At 46.6% G+C, this 18,100-nt stretch overlaps 1 protein-coding gene and 1 long non-coding RNA gene across 3 annotated transcripts; one reads left to right on the forward strand and one right to left on the reverse strand.

Moving 5' to 3' along the window:
- Positions 1-169: 169 nt before the first annotated feature.
- stom (stomatin) lies at positions 170-13,798 on the reverse strand. 2 transcript variants are annotated; one of them, XM_088614769.1, is made up of 8 exons: positions 13,662-13,791; positions 10,986-11,021; positions 9,521-9,630; positions 8,701-8,773; positions 5,322-5,404; positions 4,604-4,807; positions 3,822-3,956; positions 170-2,465 (listed from the first exon to the last, which is right to left on the reverse strand). In XM_088614769.1, the coding sequence occupies exons 1-8, from the start codon at positions 13,717-13,719 to the stop codon at positions 2,271-2,273; spliced, it is 894 nt and encodes a 297-aa protein (XP_088470895.1). In that variant the 5' UTR covers positions 13,720-13,791; the 3' UTR covers positions 170-2,270. The 2 variants fall into 2 exon arrangements, with proteins under 2 accessions (XP_088470895.1, XP_088470896.1); XM_088614770.1 differs by lacking the exon at positions 10,986-11,021 and having other exon boundaries at positions 13,662-13,798.
- LOC148644124 (uncharacterized) lies at positions 12,508-17,591 on the forward strand. The gene is made up of 4 exons (XR_015928840.1): positions 12,508-12,608; positions 13,103-14,317; positions 16,155-16,273; positions 16,729-17,591. It is a non-coding gene; the product is annotated as an uncharacterized LOC148644124 (long non-coding RNA).
- The last annotated feature ends 509 nt before the right edge of the window (positions 17,592-18,100 follow it).

Raw genomic sequence — 18,100 nt, forward strand, 5'->3', positions numbered from 1 at the left:
CAGTGCAGGAGGAGATGACAGCCTACCTATTTTTAATACTCCACAATTTGTTTGGTCTTAGCCCTTAATTTATTTCAACAGCTAATGAGACTTTTTTTAGGAGGTCATCAGTAATATTTAAAACCATATCACATAATCGGGGCAACGTTAAATTTGCAGACAGATTGCATGTTTTTAATAAGAGGATTTATTACTTGCTCAGGAACACCTTTACAAAATTAGGTAGTGCTAATGAGTTTACCAGGCATGGTATTCAGCATCAAGGATCGGAGAAAAAGATTTATGACTGAGGAAACTGAACAATCCTTAACCCACACTATCAGTGCACAGTTCTTTGAAGAGCCCCACTAGTATTAAAAGAAGACCTCTGTAACACTCTGTTACAGAAATTAACAACTATTGTTTTCAATGAAAATGCAGTCTTAAAATGAAATGCATTTCATCAGCCTCAGAAAACGTGGTCTCTCCCTCTGCTGTGAAACCTCAAAGTTAATACAAGTGCAAAACTATGGAAGAAAATATCCCTTGTTCTTTTTTTTATAAAACCTGCTTTGGCATAAAAACTCAGTCTTTTTTTTGTTCTGCTACCATTTTGTTTTTAAAAAAAAGCTATATAGAATAAGTTGTAGTCGGTATTGCAGAGTATAAACTGTATTTGACCTTTTAAAGTTCTGTACCAGTTCTATTTCCAGCATAAAAAAAAATAGCAAAAATCACCTTTGTTCTGTGGATGGTACAGTATGTGATACTATCTGTTTACCTTTTAAAAAAAAAAAAGCTTCAAACATGGAGCAGCAAAAGGAAAGGCTGAGGTTAAAACTACACAGAATGAAGACAAAGTGATTTTGATACCCGACGAAGGCTCGACAGCCAAACGTTTGCATTTTTTCTTTTCATCCGCGTTACAAAAATCCGCGCTACTTGTTCTTAAACAGCTAGACAGAGATTAAAAAGACAACACTGAGCCACGGGCTGTGTAAGCTCCTCCAGTCACGATTGATTATGTGTTGGCAGGAGGAACACGGGGGGGTCACTAGAAACAGCAGATTTCTGAAGCTTGCTGGCAAAATCACATTTCCGAAGGTATGCTTACATCACCATATAAAACACATCAGACTCAAACAAGAACGTACGGGAAGAATGAATTAGTAATATAGGAGAAAACCGTACATTAGCGGACATGGGGGATAATACGGACGAGCAGGACTGGTTACAGTAAAGACATCGCCATTTAATTTGATGCAGCAAGTTCTGAACGATTTACATGGGGAAATGACTATTAAGGCACACTGAATCCTAAAAACACATGGCTTGTTCCTGGAGATGGTTCTGTCTGAAACTTGTTTTCTTGTGGGAGGGCGGAATATTTTAATTCCATCTACCCACCTAAAGGAAGGTTAGACGTTAATTTTACATATAAAACCTGGGTCTAAATTACCGACTCTACATCTACATTCTACATTGGATCTTTAATAAATCACTACTTTGGATTAATGTAAAACAAGAAATTCCAAACTCAGTTTGAAACTCCAGTCCTGTTTAACTAAGCCTGTCATTACCTGGTTAATGCGCCTGATCTGACGTGGGAGGAAGTGCTTGCCAGCCGAGTCCGGTCTCCAAGCTCCTCGCGTGATTCTCTGTGCCCCCCAGCTTGTTGGAAACCACAGCCACCCACGGCGCTCGTGGTGAAATATTCCGACGTTTGGCTCTGTGAACACCTACGTTAATGACTGGATGGTTTAAATACATTCAATTCATAGCAATAAAACGTTAGTTCTGACAACAATACATTTCCTAATATAAAAACATTTTTACAAGGACCCTGAATCGTGTGGGCTGGGTTTCTATTGTTCTATAACTAGTGGAGCCGGTACATAGCCCCCTTTTATTGTTTTAGCATTACTGGTGAATTTTTTGAACTGTCAGCTAATTATACCCCCTCGCCCCTCTGATCAACCAACCCCAGAGGGTGACTGCTGTCTGGATATGTCCCCTGGTGGGGCTGAAACCACAAGCTGGGTGGACACTTTCCAGTAAAAAAAAAAACGGGCCCCCATCAAATGACCGGATCTGGGAGGAGAGCCACCAGTACACGTTCCTGCGCCGGTATCACACCAGTAGCAACTACATCGCCTGCCCGGGGGCTGAGATAAGCAAAGCATACAACTTCACAGACAAAACGCCTACAGAAAATCTAGATCAGAGCTGCGGCCAGCCAGGGCAGCCTGCCCGCCGCCCCCCCCGCAGCGGCTGGCACTGCGCCCCCCAGCTCAGGCCCGCGGGCCCACGAAGGCCTGCATCATGTCGATGGGCAGGGGGAAGATGATGGTGGAGTTCTTCTCGGCGGCGATGGTGTTGAGGGTCTGCAGGTAGCGCAGCTGCAGCGCGGAGGGCGACTCGGCGATCACCATGGACGCCTCCTTCAGGGCGCGGGACGCGTTCATCTCCCCCTCGGCCGCTATCACCTGGGGGGGACAGGCAGGCGCGGGGTACTGGGTGACCAGAGCTTACCGGGAGGGCAGCGTAACAGCCCACAATCATACATGAACAACAGTAGGGAACTGCATGTAGAACAGAGAGCAGGAGGCACTTCTTTACACAAAGGGTGGTGGGGGTGTGGAACAAGCCACCCACCCACATCATTGCAGCCAATACCCTTGGAGAAAAGGCTGAATGAGAGGCTTGAACCAGTTGTTCAACGGCTGAATGGTCTCCTCTCATTTGAACCTTTCCGAATTCTCCAATATCACCTGTCCAGCAGGTGCGTGGGGGCTAGGCAGAGCAAAGTAAACACAATACGAGTGTCTGTGGTCACTGACAAGAGCAGCTGAAGGAGGCGCTGCCACTGTGAATCTGGATGGAAATCTGACGGCATTAACGGCCATTGTGAAAAATGGACTCAAACACAGAGGCCACCGTGAAGGGCTACGTGTTCAATAACTGGGGCTGTCTGCAGTCTTCTTGGAGAACAGATAGTGAGTGTGTAATACCATGCGTTTGCCAGCAAATCTACTCGGGGAGAAAGGACTTATGAGGCCCTGAACGCACAGCAAAGGGAACTCGCCACACCCTCTGTACAGAATTTATACAGACATGCACAGCAGCTGAGCTGACAAGAAGAGCTGAGCCACCTCACGTTGTATTTAACAGGATTCAGTCTGCCGGGTCAGTGTGCCCACTCTCAGTAATTAAAGACGAGCTTCAGAAAGACTCGGCTGCCCGTCACGGGTTGACACATTCAAAGCGGGCACCCAGAACGCTCTCCAGGGTTGTAGAACACCAGGGGGAGGGGGGTCGGTTTCCTTCGTGGGAATGAGGGCGTTTGTTTACTTCCCAGATCTGTTTGCACTGTCTCGACCCCCAGAGAGAGCCATGTCTCTCAAGCTGATCTACCGCGGGCCTGGGAAGCAGCGGGGAGGAGGGAAAGCTCAGGGGACAGGCCCTGCCTGCTCTCCTGCCACGACACTGGGTTTATTTCTGGTGCTCGGTGGGGACGCAGATTCCTGAACTCCCCTCCATGGCAGCTCAGGCTGACCTTCATCCTGCCCGATCCCCTCCCCCCCGGGGGGCTACTCACTGCTGAGGGGGAGGGGAGCCTTCCCTGCCTGCACATCCACTCACAGTCTGATCTAATCTTGTATACGGCACTTTAACTTAATCCTGCGGCCCGCTGTGCATCCCTGTCTCTCAGAGTCCTTCCTCCAATCTAGTGCAGTGCACGGCAGCCCCCTCTTGCAGTTTCTGCGCCCGTCACTAGGGGGGCGCCGTTTCTCAGCCTGGGAGAGAGAGCACGCCTGGGTGGCGGTGTGGGGCGACGGTACCTTTGCCCGGGCCTCCCGGGTGGCCTCGGCCTCGGCTGCCATGGCCCTCTGCAGCTGCAGCGGCAGTTTGACGTCTTTGATCTCCACGCGCTCCACCTTGATGCCCCAGTCGTCCGTGGCGTCATCCAGGGTGGACTGCCGGGAGGCAGCGGGGAAACATCAAAGACAGCTCGCCGAGCAGCCCCCTGCACACTGGCACAACTGCCCCTGCTCTTCACTCACGACTCCCAGCAGGAGCTGCTGCGTCTATTCTTAGCTGGCCGGATAAGACGCTCACATTTCATGCCATTACAAATAGCAATGTACGAGTACAAATAGCAACGGGCCACTGTAGAGCACTGTGCACCTTTTCGCTGCTGCTTGAAATGAAAACCAAATAGTATGCCCAGAGCCTACTCCGAGAGTGTGACTGGGTCACAACACAGAAACCCATGTGGGCTCAAAGCGCTTCACCGTGGCCCAGACAGCACGGCTCTGCCAGCGCAGACAATATCGTTCAAGTAGGAAGCTGCGTCAGCATGCGCAGGCAGCAAGGGAACCAGTAATGGGTTTATTCCCTGCTGAAAAGAAACGCAACGTTTCGGCTGTGGAGCCTTCTTCTTCTCCAAAGAAGGGAGTCTTCTTTGACACCCGAAGACGTTGCGTTTCTTCTCTTCGCCGTCCAGCAGGGAATAGGCCCGTCACTGGCTCCCTTGCGGTACGATGTCTTTTAAAGCAGGACCCGGTGCCCGCGCAGAGAATGGAAAGGGATCCGCCGTGGGGCAGGTCCCCTCGCTCCGTACCTGCATGCTGTGCGCGATCTCCTCCCGGTCCGACAGGATCTCCGACAGGTTCTTGGTGCCCAGCACGTTCCGCAGGGTGGTCTGCGCCAGCAGGCGGGTGGCCGCGTCGGCGTTGGTGATGTTGGCCACGGCCAGCGTGGCGTTCTGCACCCGGTAGTACACCACGCCGTCCACGCTCACCGTCACCGAGTCCTTGGTCAAGACCTGGGCGGCGGAGACACCGGGACGCCGCTGAAACACTTCCGGACACGTCCACAGCGCCAGCCGGCTGCCCCTCTGCCCCCAGCGCACTGCTCCCAGTCAGCGCTGGGGAAAGACTCTTGTAAAAGTGAGTCTTTACACCTACAGGTTATTTACGTAAGGGATTTCACTGTAAAACTCGGAACAAGATGGGGGGGAAACTTTGTTCATTTCAGTGAACTATGCAGCGTGTGAATAGTTACTTTCACTAAGTTCATTTTATGCAGTTCTGGAAACAATTCCAGTGAGTGCCTCTGCACCAGTAGTGCTAGTGGCCCTTCAGCAGTTTGCACTCGGCCTCCTCAGGAAAGATCAGAGCTGCTTGAGTAAAGACACAAGCGACTTGGCAATGACCAAACTTGGAATGCAAAAACAAACCATAAACAGGCAGAAGAACAGCTCAGACTGCTTGTGTCATTAAAAGACACTGCCTTTCTCTTTCGATTGCTTCAAAACCTTCTGCAGGAGTTCTGCTTACCTCCTGTGGGGGGATGTCAAAGGTGATGGTGCGCATGTCCACGTTGATGAAGCTGTCAGTGCAAGGCAAGATGAAGAACAGACCTGACAGAGACAGCACAGGACCGGTAAGTATTGAATCTGGAATATTTTTACCCATGAGAATCCTCACACTGCCAACAAAATGTCGTTTCCAAAGCTTTTCACTCCAATGAAAAATGTGCTGCCGTTTCCTCAAAGCTACTGTGATCTCAAAGGTTCACACACAGCAAGAGACAACGTAGCAGCGGAAGACAGCAGCACTGGTAACTGCAAAAATGCATAAGCCATACAAAATTAAAAACATCGGGTCCAACAGATTTAATGTTGCTTTTCTTTTCATGACAGGCTTAAGTAATTAAATACATCACATTAAAAATATATTACCTTTACTGAGGATGTTAGTATCAGATAGGATCACATGGAGAATTACTCCTGGCAGTGCTGATGCACAGACTGAAGTAACTGATCTCGGTTCAGACTGTTCTGCATCTCTTCCAGTGTGACTGGCCAGCAGGCAGAGCTGAAACAACTAGCTAGTCGGCATGATGTTCACCCTGACATCTTCATACTGTACGTGTTCTCTTCTGTCAGCGCTGTCCAGGGCAAAGTGCAGTCATCTGTGAAAAAATGGCTCCGCCCATTCTCTCATAAGCACATAAGAAAGGCTGCACATGAGCCTGTTCATTGAGCCAAGGATCTTATCCACCTGTTTCTCGGAAGCAGCCAAGGTATCAGCCTCAACACCATGGCCCACACTCCCACCAACCTTTGAGTAAAGACGTGCCTCCTGTCTCCGGCGTTAAATGCACTTCCAGGCAGATTCCCCTTGTGTCCTCTGCTTGGTGTTTCACTCTGGCTTCTGAAGAACCCGATGAGCTGACTTTGAGCACACAGGTCGTTTTCCTCTCCAGGACAGATCTCCTGTCATTCTGCTGCAGCATGGGTTCATTTTTCAGGAGATTTCTCTTTCTGTAGCCACTGCTACAGTATCTCACACTGATTAGCGTCCTGTGATGTGATGGCCCCGAGCCAGTCCCTCACAGAGCTGCCTTGTTCTTCCTTGTTTCTCTGGACAAGCAGTCCATCTTCGTTACTCCAGCAGGACGCGGCTGTATCTTTCACAGCTCTTACATTAATCAGAATCATGTGTTCCTGGACATCCGTTTGCACAGATCTTTAATCAACACTTGGCTATTTTAACCAAGTGCAACACTTAGGTCCTGATCTCGGTCTGAAATCACATGATCTAAGCTCATGATTGTGCTATCCCATGGGGCAAGACTATGCAAACCTAAAATGCAAATAACATCACGTATGCTATATACAGTATTCAATGGGCTGTTGATGTAAAAATGAGTGTTGCATTTTCTTCCTGCTTTATTATGGTCTGGGAGCTTCTGGGCTTCTTCTAGGACTGGAATTGCTTAAAGTTGTTTCCATTAAAACTTCAAATAAAAAAGAATAGTGTAATAAAAAAAGCAATTTCACTGACAACCTTCACTGACAACCTCAGTCAGGAAACATTAGAAACCTCTAAACAAACCCCCACTGAGAGCAAGCTGATCTCTTTTCCCGGCGAGCGCTATTATTAGCCAGTTCTTCCGAGTATCCCCTTGTCTTTTCATTCAGGCCCTGGACAGCCTGCTATTGTTTCATTTGTATGCAAGTCAGTTCTTTCTTGGAACTGATCTGTTCAATGCACGAGCCTTACAGTATTATGGCAACAGCAGTACAGTTCTCAATTATACTGTCCATCAAAGCATGCTGGGGTACTGTTAACGCTGTGAGACTGATGTACAGCTTTACTGCATGAATGTTTTGTTGTTTTACTAAAAAACTATTTGTGCATGGCAGGTAACTTCAGAGGCATTTTCAAAGCCATGTGAATATTTGACCACAAACGTCTGAGTGTGCAGACCTCCTGGTAGCTAAACAACCTTCCTGATTCCAGACTTCAGTCTTCCAGTATCAGAGGTTGCCAGCCTTTCCTGGCATCTGCCCTCTTCTCTTCCTGTTGTTTTCGTGCTCAGTCTCTCCCCGAAGGGGCTCCTAGCAGGGAGCTGGGCTACACTAATGAAAAGCACTTGTGCTCGGTCAGCTCATGCTCCAGGTCTTTGCTGAACCCCTTAATCGCTTTCAGTTCCTCAGCATGTCGCCATCTGCCATACCACTGTTGTGCTCCAGAACTTACAAATTCCAGTTTGTGAGCAAAAATGAAACTTAGAAAACTCCCGGACGAGTTACTTAAGGATTTCTTACATGAAAGTGCTCAGACGGAATGAGCTGAATGGGAATGGAATGGGTTGGGAAACACTGTTTTAACTTATTGATCTGTTTTATTCATCAGGGCAAATTATATAAATGTCATAACGGGTGAGCTAGGCTAATTACGTTGCAACCGATTCTATTTAATCTTGTACGTATCTTGCTCTGTCCAAAACCTTTGAGGACATCCTGAGTGGCTCAGACCATAACGGTGTGGCCCTGAGCTCAGCTTCTTAAAGCCTTGTGCACGTGCAAGGGTATACTCTCAATCACGCCAGAATAAGAAACGTGATTAGCAATTATAAATGTGAAAAAAGACAAACAAAGCTGCTGGGAAAGCCTCGTGGACATCCCAAGGAAAACTGGACTACAAAAAGTGATCAGAACGGCATCCACTTGAGCAAGTCAGAAACAATCTAGGAAGCATTCGTATTTGCAGTGAAGAATAAGAAGAAGACCTTTTTGTGTAATTCAGGGACTCTCCGAGTCCTGCAGACCTGCGGAGTCTTTTCACTGGATTGCAGATATTTCTGCTAGCAGAAAACAGAGGCACGAAGGGCAGAATGGTGTCCAATTCGTGGCTGCTCTGATGTGGTTTGGGGAAGGCAAGGGCCATGAGTGATTGGTGCAGGGGGAGGGGCAGGCCTGACACAGACGTGAGCGGTTTCCAGTGCACTACTGCTTTACCTACTGAGCTAAAGCAGCAGCGACCGCAGACAACAGGAACTCACTTCACAGACCCTCCCACAGATTCCAAAGCAGTTCGCTTAAAGCCCGATCTGAAACAACACTCCCATACCACAGAAGAGCAGAGGAAATGGATGCTGCTCTTTGCTTTTGTTACCTTTGGTAAGAGAACGGGTGAGCTTAGCTACCAGGTTGTCTTAAGCTCTGACTTGATCTGGTCCTGTTCCTCTGAGCTTGCTCTGATGACATTTCACAAGAGAGAGAAGTTGTCTCCGAGGACAGAGGAAATTAATGCAAATGTGGAAATACGCACATTTCAAGCACACAGTATCACAATGTGATCAAGCGTAAACGAGAACATTGCAACTATGATGCAGTCTCTTGAGAGGCAGAGCTTAGTGACCCACCTGGTCCTTTGGCACCGCCTTTCAGGATACGCCCAAGTCGAAAAATGATGGCCCGTTCATACTCCTTCACAATCTGCGCAGAGATACAAGCGCACACGCAGAGTCAGCACACGACCACTACAGCTTCTCCATCACGATGAGCTGTGTGTGTTTAGGGTAAGACTGGTTTTAATGAGAAAAGCAAACACAAAAGCCAATGTTCTGATGTCACAAACTGCAGAGGACTTTCTGTAGGAAGTGGCAACAGTTAAGTCTTCTGTGAAAGTATTGGATGTAGGATTTGCAAAGCAGTCTATGATTTTAACATCATCAGATCATAGTCTACTTTGCAAATCCTACTACCAATACTTTCACAGGAGACCTGTTACCACTTCCCCTGCAAGTTCTTTCTTTGCAGGTAGTATCGTTCAAATGAGAGCGACCCCTTGGCGCAAGGAATTCTGAAGCTTTTGAGTCACGTCCCTGCAAAAGACACTTCCACGTGGCATAACATGACAGTTCGAGTTCTGAAGAGCTCTTATTGAGCAGTGGTGTTGAATGTTGTTTGGTATTATGGTATTGTACTCTTGTATGTATTTTATTATTGTCATGTACGTCCTATATTTAAGTGCTCTTGATGTGCAAGACGAATTCCCTTAGGGGCAGCAGAAGCAACTCCATTTCTGTACAAGCTCTCTTCCTCACGAAGCCAAGCTCACCTCGGTCATGTGGATACTACAGCACCACAAAACAAGAACAACCCGGGAGACTGCTTTAACTCGCCGAGCGTGGAAATGTGGAATGTTCTTGCCCGACGGGCCGCCTGAGCTGACCGCCTCACCTTGATGCACATCCATATGGAGATGGGAAGAGTGACCAGTGTCAGCAGAATGGAGAATAACACCAAGATCCACCCACAGACACCGATACTGTTGTCGGCTTCTTCGAGCGCTGCCGGGAACAAAGGAAATTCATCAGCTGCCACGAACAAACACTCAGCATCTGATCTCTGAGCTCAGATGACAAGCTGACAATACGGTGGCTGCCAGCCAAAGCGATGCATTCCCACCTCCGCCCTGCAGAAACTGAGTGGGTGCCCTCAGCTAAGCGCTTTGGTCATGCTCCCACGCCACATGTCCTCAAGACGCGTTTCTCCAGACCATGCACCGCTGCAAAGCACTCGCCGGCCTGCCGTTCCCCAGCTTTGAACTGACCGTGTCCGAGTGCCCAGCTGGAGGAAGGGCCATCTGACCTGCTGCTGTACTTGGCTGACAAGAGCACTTGTGGCCCTACTGTGGAAACGTGCAGAGGTCATTTGCTATCAGGTCAATGTGGAATGGATTCTAAACAGGGCTAATTAATAATAACTAACAAACCTCTGAAAGATCTCAGTCTGAAGGTACTTGAAAAATCCTCCATAATATATTTAGAGTCACCGATCACAATCTAGGTGGTACTTTATACCTCGAATAGCTGCTGGACTCATAATAGGAGCTGAGCCACAGGGGTTAATTTCATTTCAGTCCTATAAAAACTATTTCATAGCTCCAGGTATTTATTTAGGTTATGGACAGTTTACAACAATGATCTAATTCTTTCTAGATGCCACCATCTGACAAGACCTTGATTCACCTAAAGGGGAACTACAATGCTATTTTTAGATTGTGGTGCAAGAAAGAATTTGCATTCGTGAATGAATGATTTTCAGTGAAAGTAAAATGTACACAGTAATGTGTAAAACCTCCAATTTACATCACAAAAAAGACTACATTTCCAGGTATGCGCAGCGCCCTGTTCTGCAATTCATAACGAGGCAACAAAACTTCTGGTGAGTTGAAGCGGCCCTGTTAAACTGTAAATAAGCAGGCATGTGAACACATCTCTTCTAATCCAATAGATATATTGCTCTCGACTTCCGAGACGGTTTTGCCATCAAACACTCGTTACTTGTTAACTCTGCATGCAGATCACATTGGAACATTTCCACAGTGAAACCTCTGCTGCACAACCTGTGCTGATTCGCTCGTACATCACAGTACATGAGTCAGTACAGGGACTAGTGAGCAGGAAGGGACGGAAGTCACAATTCTCACAACTCTCGCTCTCGCTAGTGCCGAGACAAGGAGTCACGGAGACCCTATAGTGCTTTCACAACGTTCACGATTTTGTGCTTGATCCAGAATTTGTGAATGGCGCGATTCCATCAATGAATCTATTCTGTTACCAGGATATAATAACCAGTCTGAGAAACTGGGACTTCAGTTCCCCTTTAACATGCACTGGAGTTCACTGCTTGGCAGGCCTACCTTTTTCGAAATCGGCTTGTGTGAACCGTGGTGAGCCTACAGACAGAATTCACACGTTTAAGACAGACACAGTGTGTCCGGGGCAGCACAGGGCAGGAGGAGCAACTATGGACTGGATATTCCATGAATACACTGTGCCATTAAAGACATCATCTACAAGTTCACATCTCATATAGTAGGATTACCCACGGGCACTTATACAGATGTTGACCCACGTTTATTTTTCTCTATATCTCAACGGATTTGTGATCACTTAATTGCATTTTTAATCATCAGCACAAAGCCTTTGCAAAAAAAAATATAAAACCCAAATTACCACGTACTGTAGCTAAAAGTACATGTTCATGCATGATTGTAGGCAGAGTACACAGTAGTCTCAAAAACCTTGTGAACACCCTAATGTCATATAGCAATCAAATTTAAATGACTTCACAGTACAGTTATTTTGCATGCTTTTGGTATCAAAAATGACACGATAGCTATTGGGCGATCATGCATTCCCTCATTTCAGACTAGACTGGGTTAGTCTTCCAAAGGACACAAGACACTTGTGATTTCCTTCCCTAATTTTATTACTTATATGCATTCATTGTTTCTATTCTTGAAAAGTCTTTTAGGATGTTTTTTTCGAATAAACGGTTACATACAATAAAGATGACAATTAATGATATTACTATTAACCACAAGTGTTATGTTTGTTGTTCCATCATCTGGTGCTCTCTTTACATTTTTTTAAACCGTTATCATCTTGTAGCAAACGAAGGAAACACTATTATTAAAACAAGAAGAATGTGTTGTGATGTAACGGTGTGCCTCTGACATCACAGCGGGCCAGTAACCCACGCAAACTAGCTCGGAACAGGGTTGCGATCTACACTGTATCCCGCATCAGAACTCCCAGTAATGTACAAATGCAAACAATACTATGCGACTACAGCACAGACCAGAGGATACCAGCGCCTCGAAACTAGTGACGGGTTCTCCGCGACGCGTGATTTGCACAGGTTCCCCCGTTTGATTTCAGCAAAAGCGTTAGCGCAGGATCAGCGTTTGTGAAAATATGTTTAGAAGAGTAATCCGTTACAGTCACAAGCTACTTGCGTCAGGGATTACTTCTGAAAACGCCGAAGAAGGTCGGGGGGAAAAGTACGTTTAAAAAAAAAAATCACAGGTCGCCGTGATCCATGCTATATCAAGTAAAGTAATACATTAACTCACAACATAAATTTCTCCCAAACGTACTTATTAATTATGAAGACCCTGAGGACCTGAGCCTTTAGCATTTAATTACGAGCACCACCGTCACCTGTATCCCATACACATGACGTATAGGTTTCTTCACAAATGTCCCAGTTCTGTACAGAAACCTACAAGTTTATAGAACTGGGACATTTCTATGGTAACCTATAGGTGATTTTGGTATGGATTTCACGAGCCCCGTGTACGAAAAAGTATCTGCTGTGCATTTTAATATAAATACATACGTTTGCATTCAGCAAATCCAAGCGACGTTCGCGTGTCCAGCTGAAAAGCGGTCAGCGGTCAGCGTTTAATTCAGACGTGACAATGCGCGGGGCGTTGGAGCAGTACTGGAGAAACGACTGAAAATGATGAGCTGGGAAGGTGGGCAGAGTGTTAAATTAACTTCGGAATAACTAGGTAACATATTAAAGGAAAAGAAATCGCTGATTCGGATTGAGAGCTGTACGGATAACCACCGACCTCTGCTCACGTTCAAGAGTCTCCACAAGTCTAGAGGCATGACCAAATATTACAATTTCCTGTGCTTTCAAAGCTTCTGATTTTATCATATCTTTTAATAACACTGCTGGTTTTTTTTTTTGCTTGTCCCCAGAGCTCGGAATAAAAAGGTCGATTTATCTCCGCGCCCCGGCTTAGAAAGGTTTCTGTCCAGGCCGAGACCTGTCTCCACGACCCGTTACAATCTCTTTCAAAAATCGATACGTCGGGTCAGAGGCTTCACGGTCCAACCAAAATCGATATTCGTATTTATTGTATTCATCCTGTGTAGTGCGGCACTTCCATGCATAAGAAACAGTGTATCCGCGAAGCTATCAAGAGCACTGTTTACAACTCAAGACGATCTGACTCGTTAGATTTTACAGAAGAGCTGAAACACCGACTCCTGGTGTCCTCCGAGACCCGCTGTAGCGCCCCCGATGCAGGGACACGCCCCAGCCCGGAGAGCACGGATCTATGAAGACCGTACAGCAGTACACAGGAGCCCAAGATCGTCCCAGCTGCTGCGTGATTAGGGATTTCACGCTGGAATACCTCTCCTCTGAAAGAGGTTGCTGTGTATAGAAATAAAATAACCGAAATCCCCTTTCGTGTGTTTTTTCTTCTCTTCGAACTGGATTCTGCACTATTCCGTTATCTGATCTCTCCACGTTTTTCACACGGACGTCTTTTCCCAAACATTTTGAACCAGAAGGCTGTACTGTACAGAAAAACTAAAGAAAGGGAGGAGAGGGGGTCTTCAGATCGCGCACTCTCTATGCGTGCTGGATATATATATAGACCGGAGGCGTCGCACACCTAGACCTCTTGGGCAAATATGAAATACACAGCACAAGAAGAAATGCTCAAGAATGAAGGCAAAATGCATTTAAAAGTTAAACACACACAAAAAAAAAAACAATGAAAACGCGTTACCTGCCTGGCGTTCTCGTCTGTTCGCGGTTTTCATGTCTCGGCTCTCCGCGTTGTCCATGGCCGGAGAGAAACTTTGCTGTTGTATTTTTACAACACCACGCAGGGGGAGTATTTCTGGGGTCTGAGCTCCAGCCACACGAACCCTCTGACGTCACGGCAGGAAAGCCCCCCTTCCTCCTCCTCCTCCTCCTCCTCACCCTGTAAACAAGCCTGGGAACCACTTCTGCGGGGGGGGTGGGGGGCACCGGCGGTCCTGCGGCCCCTCTCCGCCACGCAGCGAGGGCTCAATCGCGTCGACGGGCCTGAGAGGCGAGCGGAGCCGATGCAGGCACTCTAGTGCTGCGGGCCAGCTTTTATGACGGCGCATGTATGCCGAATCCACAGCCCAGGGCCGGCTACGGGCGCAGGCGAGCCAGGCGACTGCTTGGTGCCCCGAGGCCGCCAGGGGGCCCCCTCTCTCCCTCCCTGTGCAGCACCCCAGGTCTTTTAATCGGCACGCTCACACTGGATCGCAGAATCCCCTGCAGGGGCTCGTTCTGCTGCTGCTGTGGGGGGGGGGGGGATCCCGAAACAGGATTTAAACTCAGTCGTAATCGAGTCCGTAACGTTTCTGAAGCGCGGAAGAGCAGAGCCGGCTAACTGATCTCCAAGCGGAGGTACGACAATCGAATTATACTCGCTTTAAACACAAGTCACGTCACTGTAACAATGCATCCCGTGCACCGCGATGTAATAATTTGTATTTCGTTTGGTTGGGAGTCTGTCAGCCGCGTGTCATTAGCGAACTGTATGGGCATGACACATTTTCAAACTGGACACGTAGACTACGTCAGGTGTTTTACTGGAAGTTGACAGATTCACAATTGTTCACACGCCGTGTGAATAGAAATCTAGGTATGAATCAGACAACGGCGTGATAGCGAATGGACAGCGCGAAAGAGTGTTCAGCGATTATACGTGATCGGGATTAAAATCGCCTTCCTCGCGGTTCCTCCTGCATTTTACTGAATTGTATCGTGAGCTCAGCTTGTAGCCTTCGGATTAAAGGTTAGAAATTAGCGTCAACCTTGCGCCAGGAACAGTGTTCCACAATTCTCGTCTTCTAAATTTGGATCAAGCGGTACAGTTATACTGTTCGTGTCTGATAGGCAATCTCACCCGAGATTACTGTACGTCACTCATTGACAGTGGTTCCCCAACACTTTCCACTCTATAACCTGTGTATAACTTTGAGAGCTTTTTAAATTCATCGAAATTATTTTGCATCTCTCCCTCAGAGGTGACAATTCTGAGTTAATATAAAGCGTCTAAATACCTGTCGCACGCTTCTTCCACTAGTGCAGTGCCAACTATCTGATATTAATACAACATTTTTACCACCTGCACTCTTTGCACTAGACTACAGTGAAAGATATTTCTTATCTTTCAATATATTAAATAACAGCTTCGCTAGTAGTAATAATAAGGATTGATGTGATGCTCCATTGATTGCAAAACTAGTTATTACATCCTTATCACTATACTGTTTTCCATGTAATACACCAGGGGTATAAAACATTTAGATGATTTTAATCGCTCGTGTAGTTTTTTTTAATAAGTTGTCTTTATAATCATTTCGGACATTTTGGTTAAAACAACAACAAAACATTAGTATTTTAAGCTCTCAGACTTCATGTCCGACACATGACATACAGACTCCAACTCTGCTGCAAATGTTGATGCTTTATTTTTACACTCTCATTCGAAAAGATAAAGTCTTGTCCAGTCGCAAAAAAGACTAGAAAAGCGCATTACAAAGGCGTCTCAGCTTTAATGCTTGAAAAGCGACCAAACAGGGGAAACCGCCTCGTTTCTGAACCGTGACTTGGCTTTAGTCAGGATAAGAGATGGACACGCCCGGTGTTTTGCGTGGCCGGCCTGGTGGCTCCGCGGGCTGAACCATCGGACACTTCTAAAGTTCAGAAAAGCGCATCGACTCCCCGTGAGTGTCGTGAATCGAAGACGAGCCCCGAGCCTCCCCGTCAGTCTGAGATCTAAGCCCCGGGTGAAGCTCTCACGCTGTCGGGGTGAGTTTGTGGAAGGGGCTGTTCTCTACCACGCCGGCCGTTTTGGGGGGCTCCATTTTCGGGGCTCTCCAAAACTGGGAAAAGGGGGGGTTTAAGACATTAATTAATGAATAGTTCTTCATTCAATTCTAAAAAGCAGCCCCTTATACCACTGAGACACCTGCAGGACAGGTGTGGCACTAGCAGTGAGAGAGAGGTGCAGTCCTCACTAGGAGCGACAGGAGTCTCTCTCCAGCACATTTCTCTTGATACGATCAACCGGCCGCAAGCTAAACGAGTCTGGCGAACAGTCTCGCAGGGGAATGTCGCTGTATTAGGCTGTCTGAAACTCCTTAGCCGTTATATACTTTATGCATGATTTGGTGAGTTACAGTTTCTATTTATCTTCGGTGTGGTCAGTGTTGAGCCCTTGTAACCGAGTGCACAGCTGTCATTCAGGAGCCGAGCCCGCCCCCAGAGTGACCTTCCTCAGCGGACACGCCCCGTCCACCTGTTCCACAGGTTCGCCCGGCAAGATGGCGGCGGGGAGAGTTTCTGCGGCGTGAGGTGCGTTTGCGTTTTGTTTCTATTTTTCTTATTTTAAGTGCAAAAATCAAATCTTACTTTGAGGAAAGCTAGACAAGAATGTATTGTTGTTGCTAATTTAGTTTATTGCATTTGTTTCGCTTTAATTTGTATTTTAGGACGCCGAAATTAGCGTCCTGTCCTTTTCAGCGTGCTCTCGGAAGTTTTTAAAGTCTGAATTAAGCGTTCTTATACTTTCATCGTTTATTTCTTATACTTATTTTTCATGAAAGTACGTATTTTAAATATATTTATATCTAGGTTGGTTTCTTTAACGAAAAAAGCTGTAGAATATCTTCAAACATTTGCTTTATAAAGTCAGTAGCTGTGTAATCTCTCGCCTTTCGGATTTGGGCTATATTAACGCTTTCCGCTCCGGAATTCTTAAATATTGTAAAGATAAAATTAACTCATTCGTAATGTTTTTATTTCTCCAGGTGAAAAAAGGATTCCATGAACGGGCCTCCAGTTATGAAGAGGTGTTTTTTTCCTGGTAAGTTATATTCCTACTTTCCGCTATACTATTTATCTTTGTGTAAGTCGGTTAAGACAAACGTATTTTCCAACATTTTAACCCCAGAACGGGTTTATACTGACTATATAACCGATTTTCGTTCCGTTGTGCTTTGATAAATAGAAAGTGGAAACTCTAAGGCGCTGTTTTTTAAGATTATTTTATTTATCGAATCCATTGGGTAAAAATTGATAATACTAACAAATTGTAACCATTTTTCAAAGCAGGGAGTTAAAACGAATGTTACAGATGCTGTAAGTGGTACTTGCTGTAGAGGTAAGTGGTACTTTCTAAGTTTATTTATTCATTCATTTATAAGTAGAATTGAATTTCTATGTGGCTGAACGTATTTTCTAAATATTGGAGTAGTTTGACTGGGATGTATCTGTGATTTCTCAAGGAATTACCTATTGCTTTCTTATTGAATTTGTTCGTGTTTTTATATTTCTTTATTCAGGCAGCTTGTTTGAAAAGTTAATTTCACAACCTCAAGTGAATCGATTCTGCAAATCCGAACATGATCCTTTTTCTTTTATCTTCAGTTCGGCGGCTCCTGATCCTCTGCGCTCCAACGATCTCCTTTCCAGCTCCACTCCAGCAACTCGTCGTCCGTTGGAAAGTTCTTCTCGACAATGTGTGCTTTTCCTGACATTTGATTTTTGATCCCAATGGCTTGATCTGTAATGTCCCGATTCAGTGCTGTATTTTATTCTTGACCTGCATGTTTTCTGTTGACTGCTGCTATTGTATGTGCTGTGAATTCTGCAATAAAAACTCTTGATTTCATTGTCTGCATTGTCGTGTATTTTTGAAGGTGCGAAGGGTTGTCTCGCAGTGTGCGCCACGCACCGCAAGGGGACACCCATCGCACGTGTACCTAAAAGTGCGAAGACGCCCGCCTTTTTAGATAGTCTCTGGGGGGAAAAGGGTCCCTAGCAGGGAGCGTGGGTACAGCCCTGGGGGGAGGAGAACTGAGGATAGCTCTAGCCAAGCCCCCTCACTCCCAGCTAGAGGGGAAGGGAGGCTGGAGATGGCCTGGACCCGAGAGAGACGAGGCACCCAGGGCGGACTCAGCCTATCAGTCACAGCTTGCAACTGACAGCTTTCTAAGTCCACACCCCAGGAGACCTGCCTCTCTGCAGGGACCAAAGCCACCACCAACCTGCCATCCTCTCCTGCCAGGAGCGAGTGGGCTTGGCTAGAGCTGTGGTCAATCAGCCAGCCCCCGCCTACCCCTTTCCAATGAGGGAGGGTGGGCGAGGCTCGGCTTGATTGCTACCACACCCCGAAAAAGA

The sequence above is a fragment of the Lepisosteus platostomus genome, chromosome 21 (genome assembly GCF_059453375.1).
Source record: "Lepisosteus platostomus isolate fLepPlt1 chromosome 21, fLepPlt1.hap1, whole genome shotgun sequence".
Taxonomy (NCBI): Eukaryota; Metazoa; Chordata; class Actinopteri; order Semionotiformes; family Lepisosteidae; genus Lepisosteus; species Lepisosteus platostomus.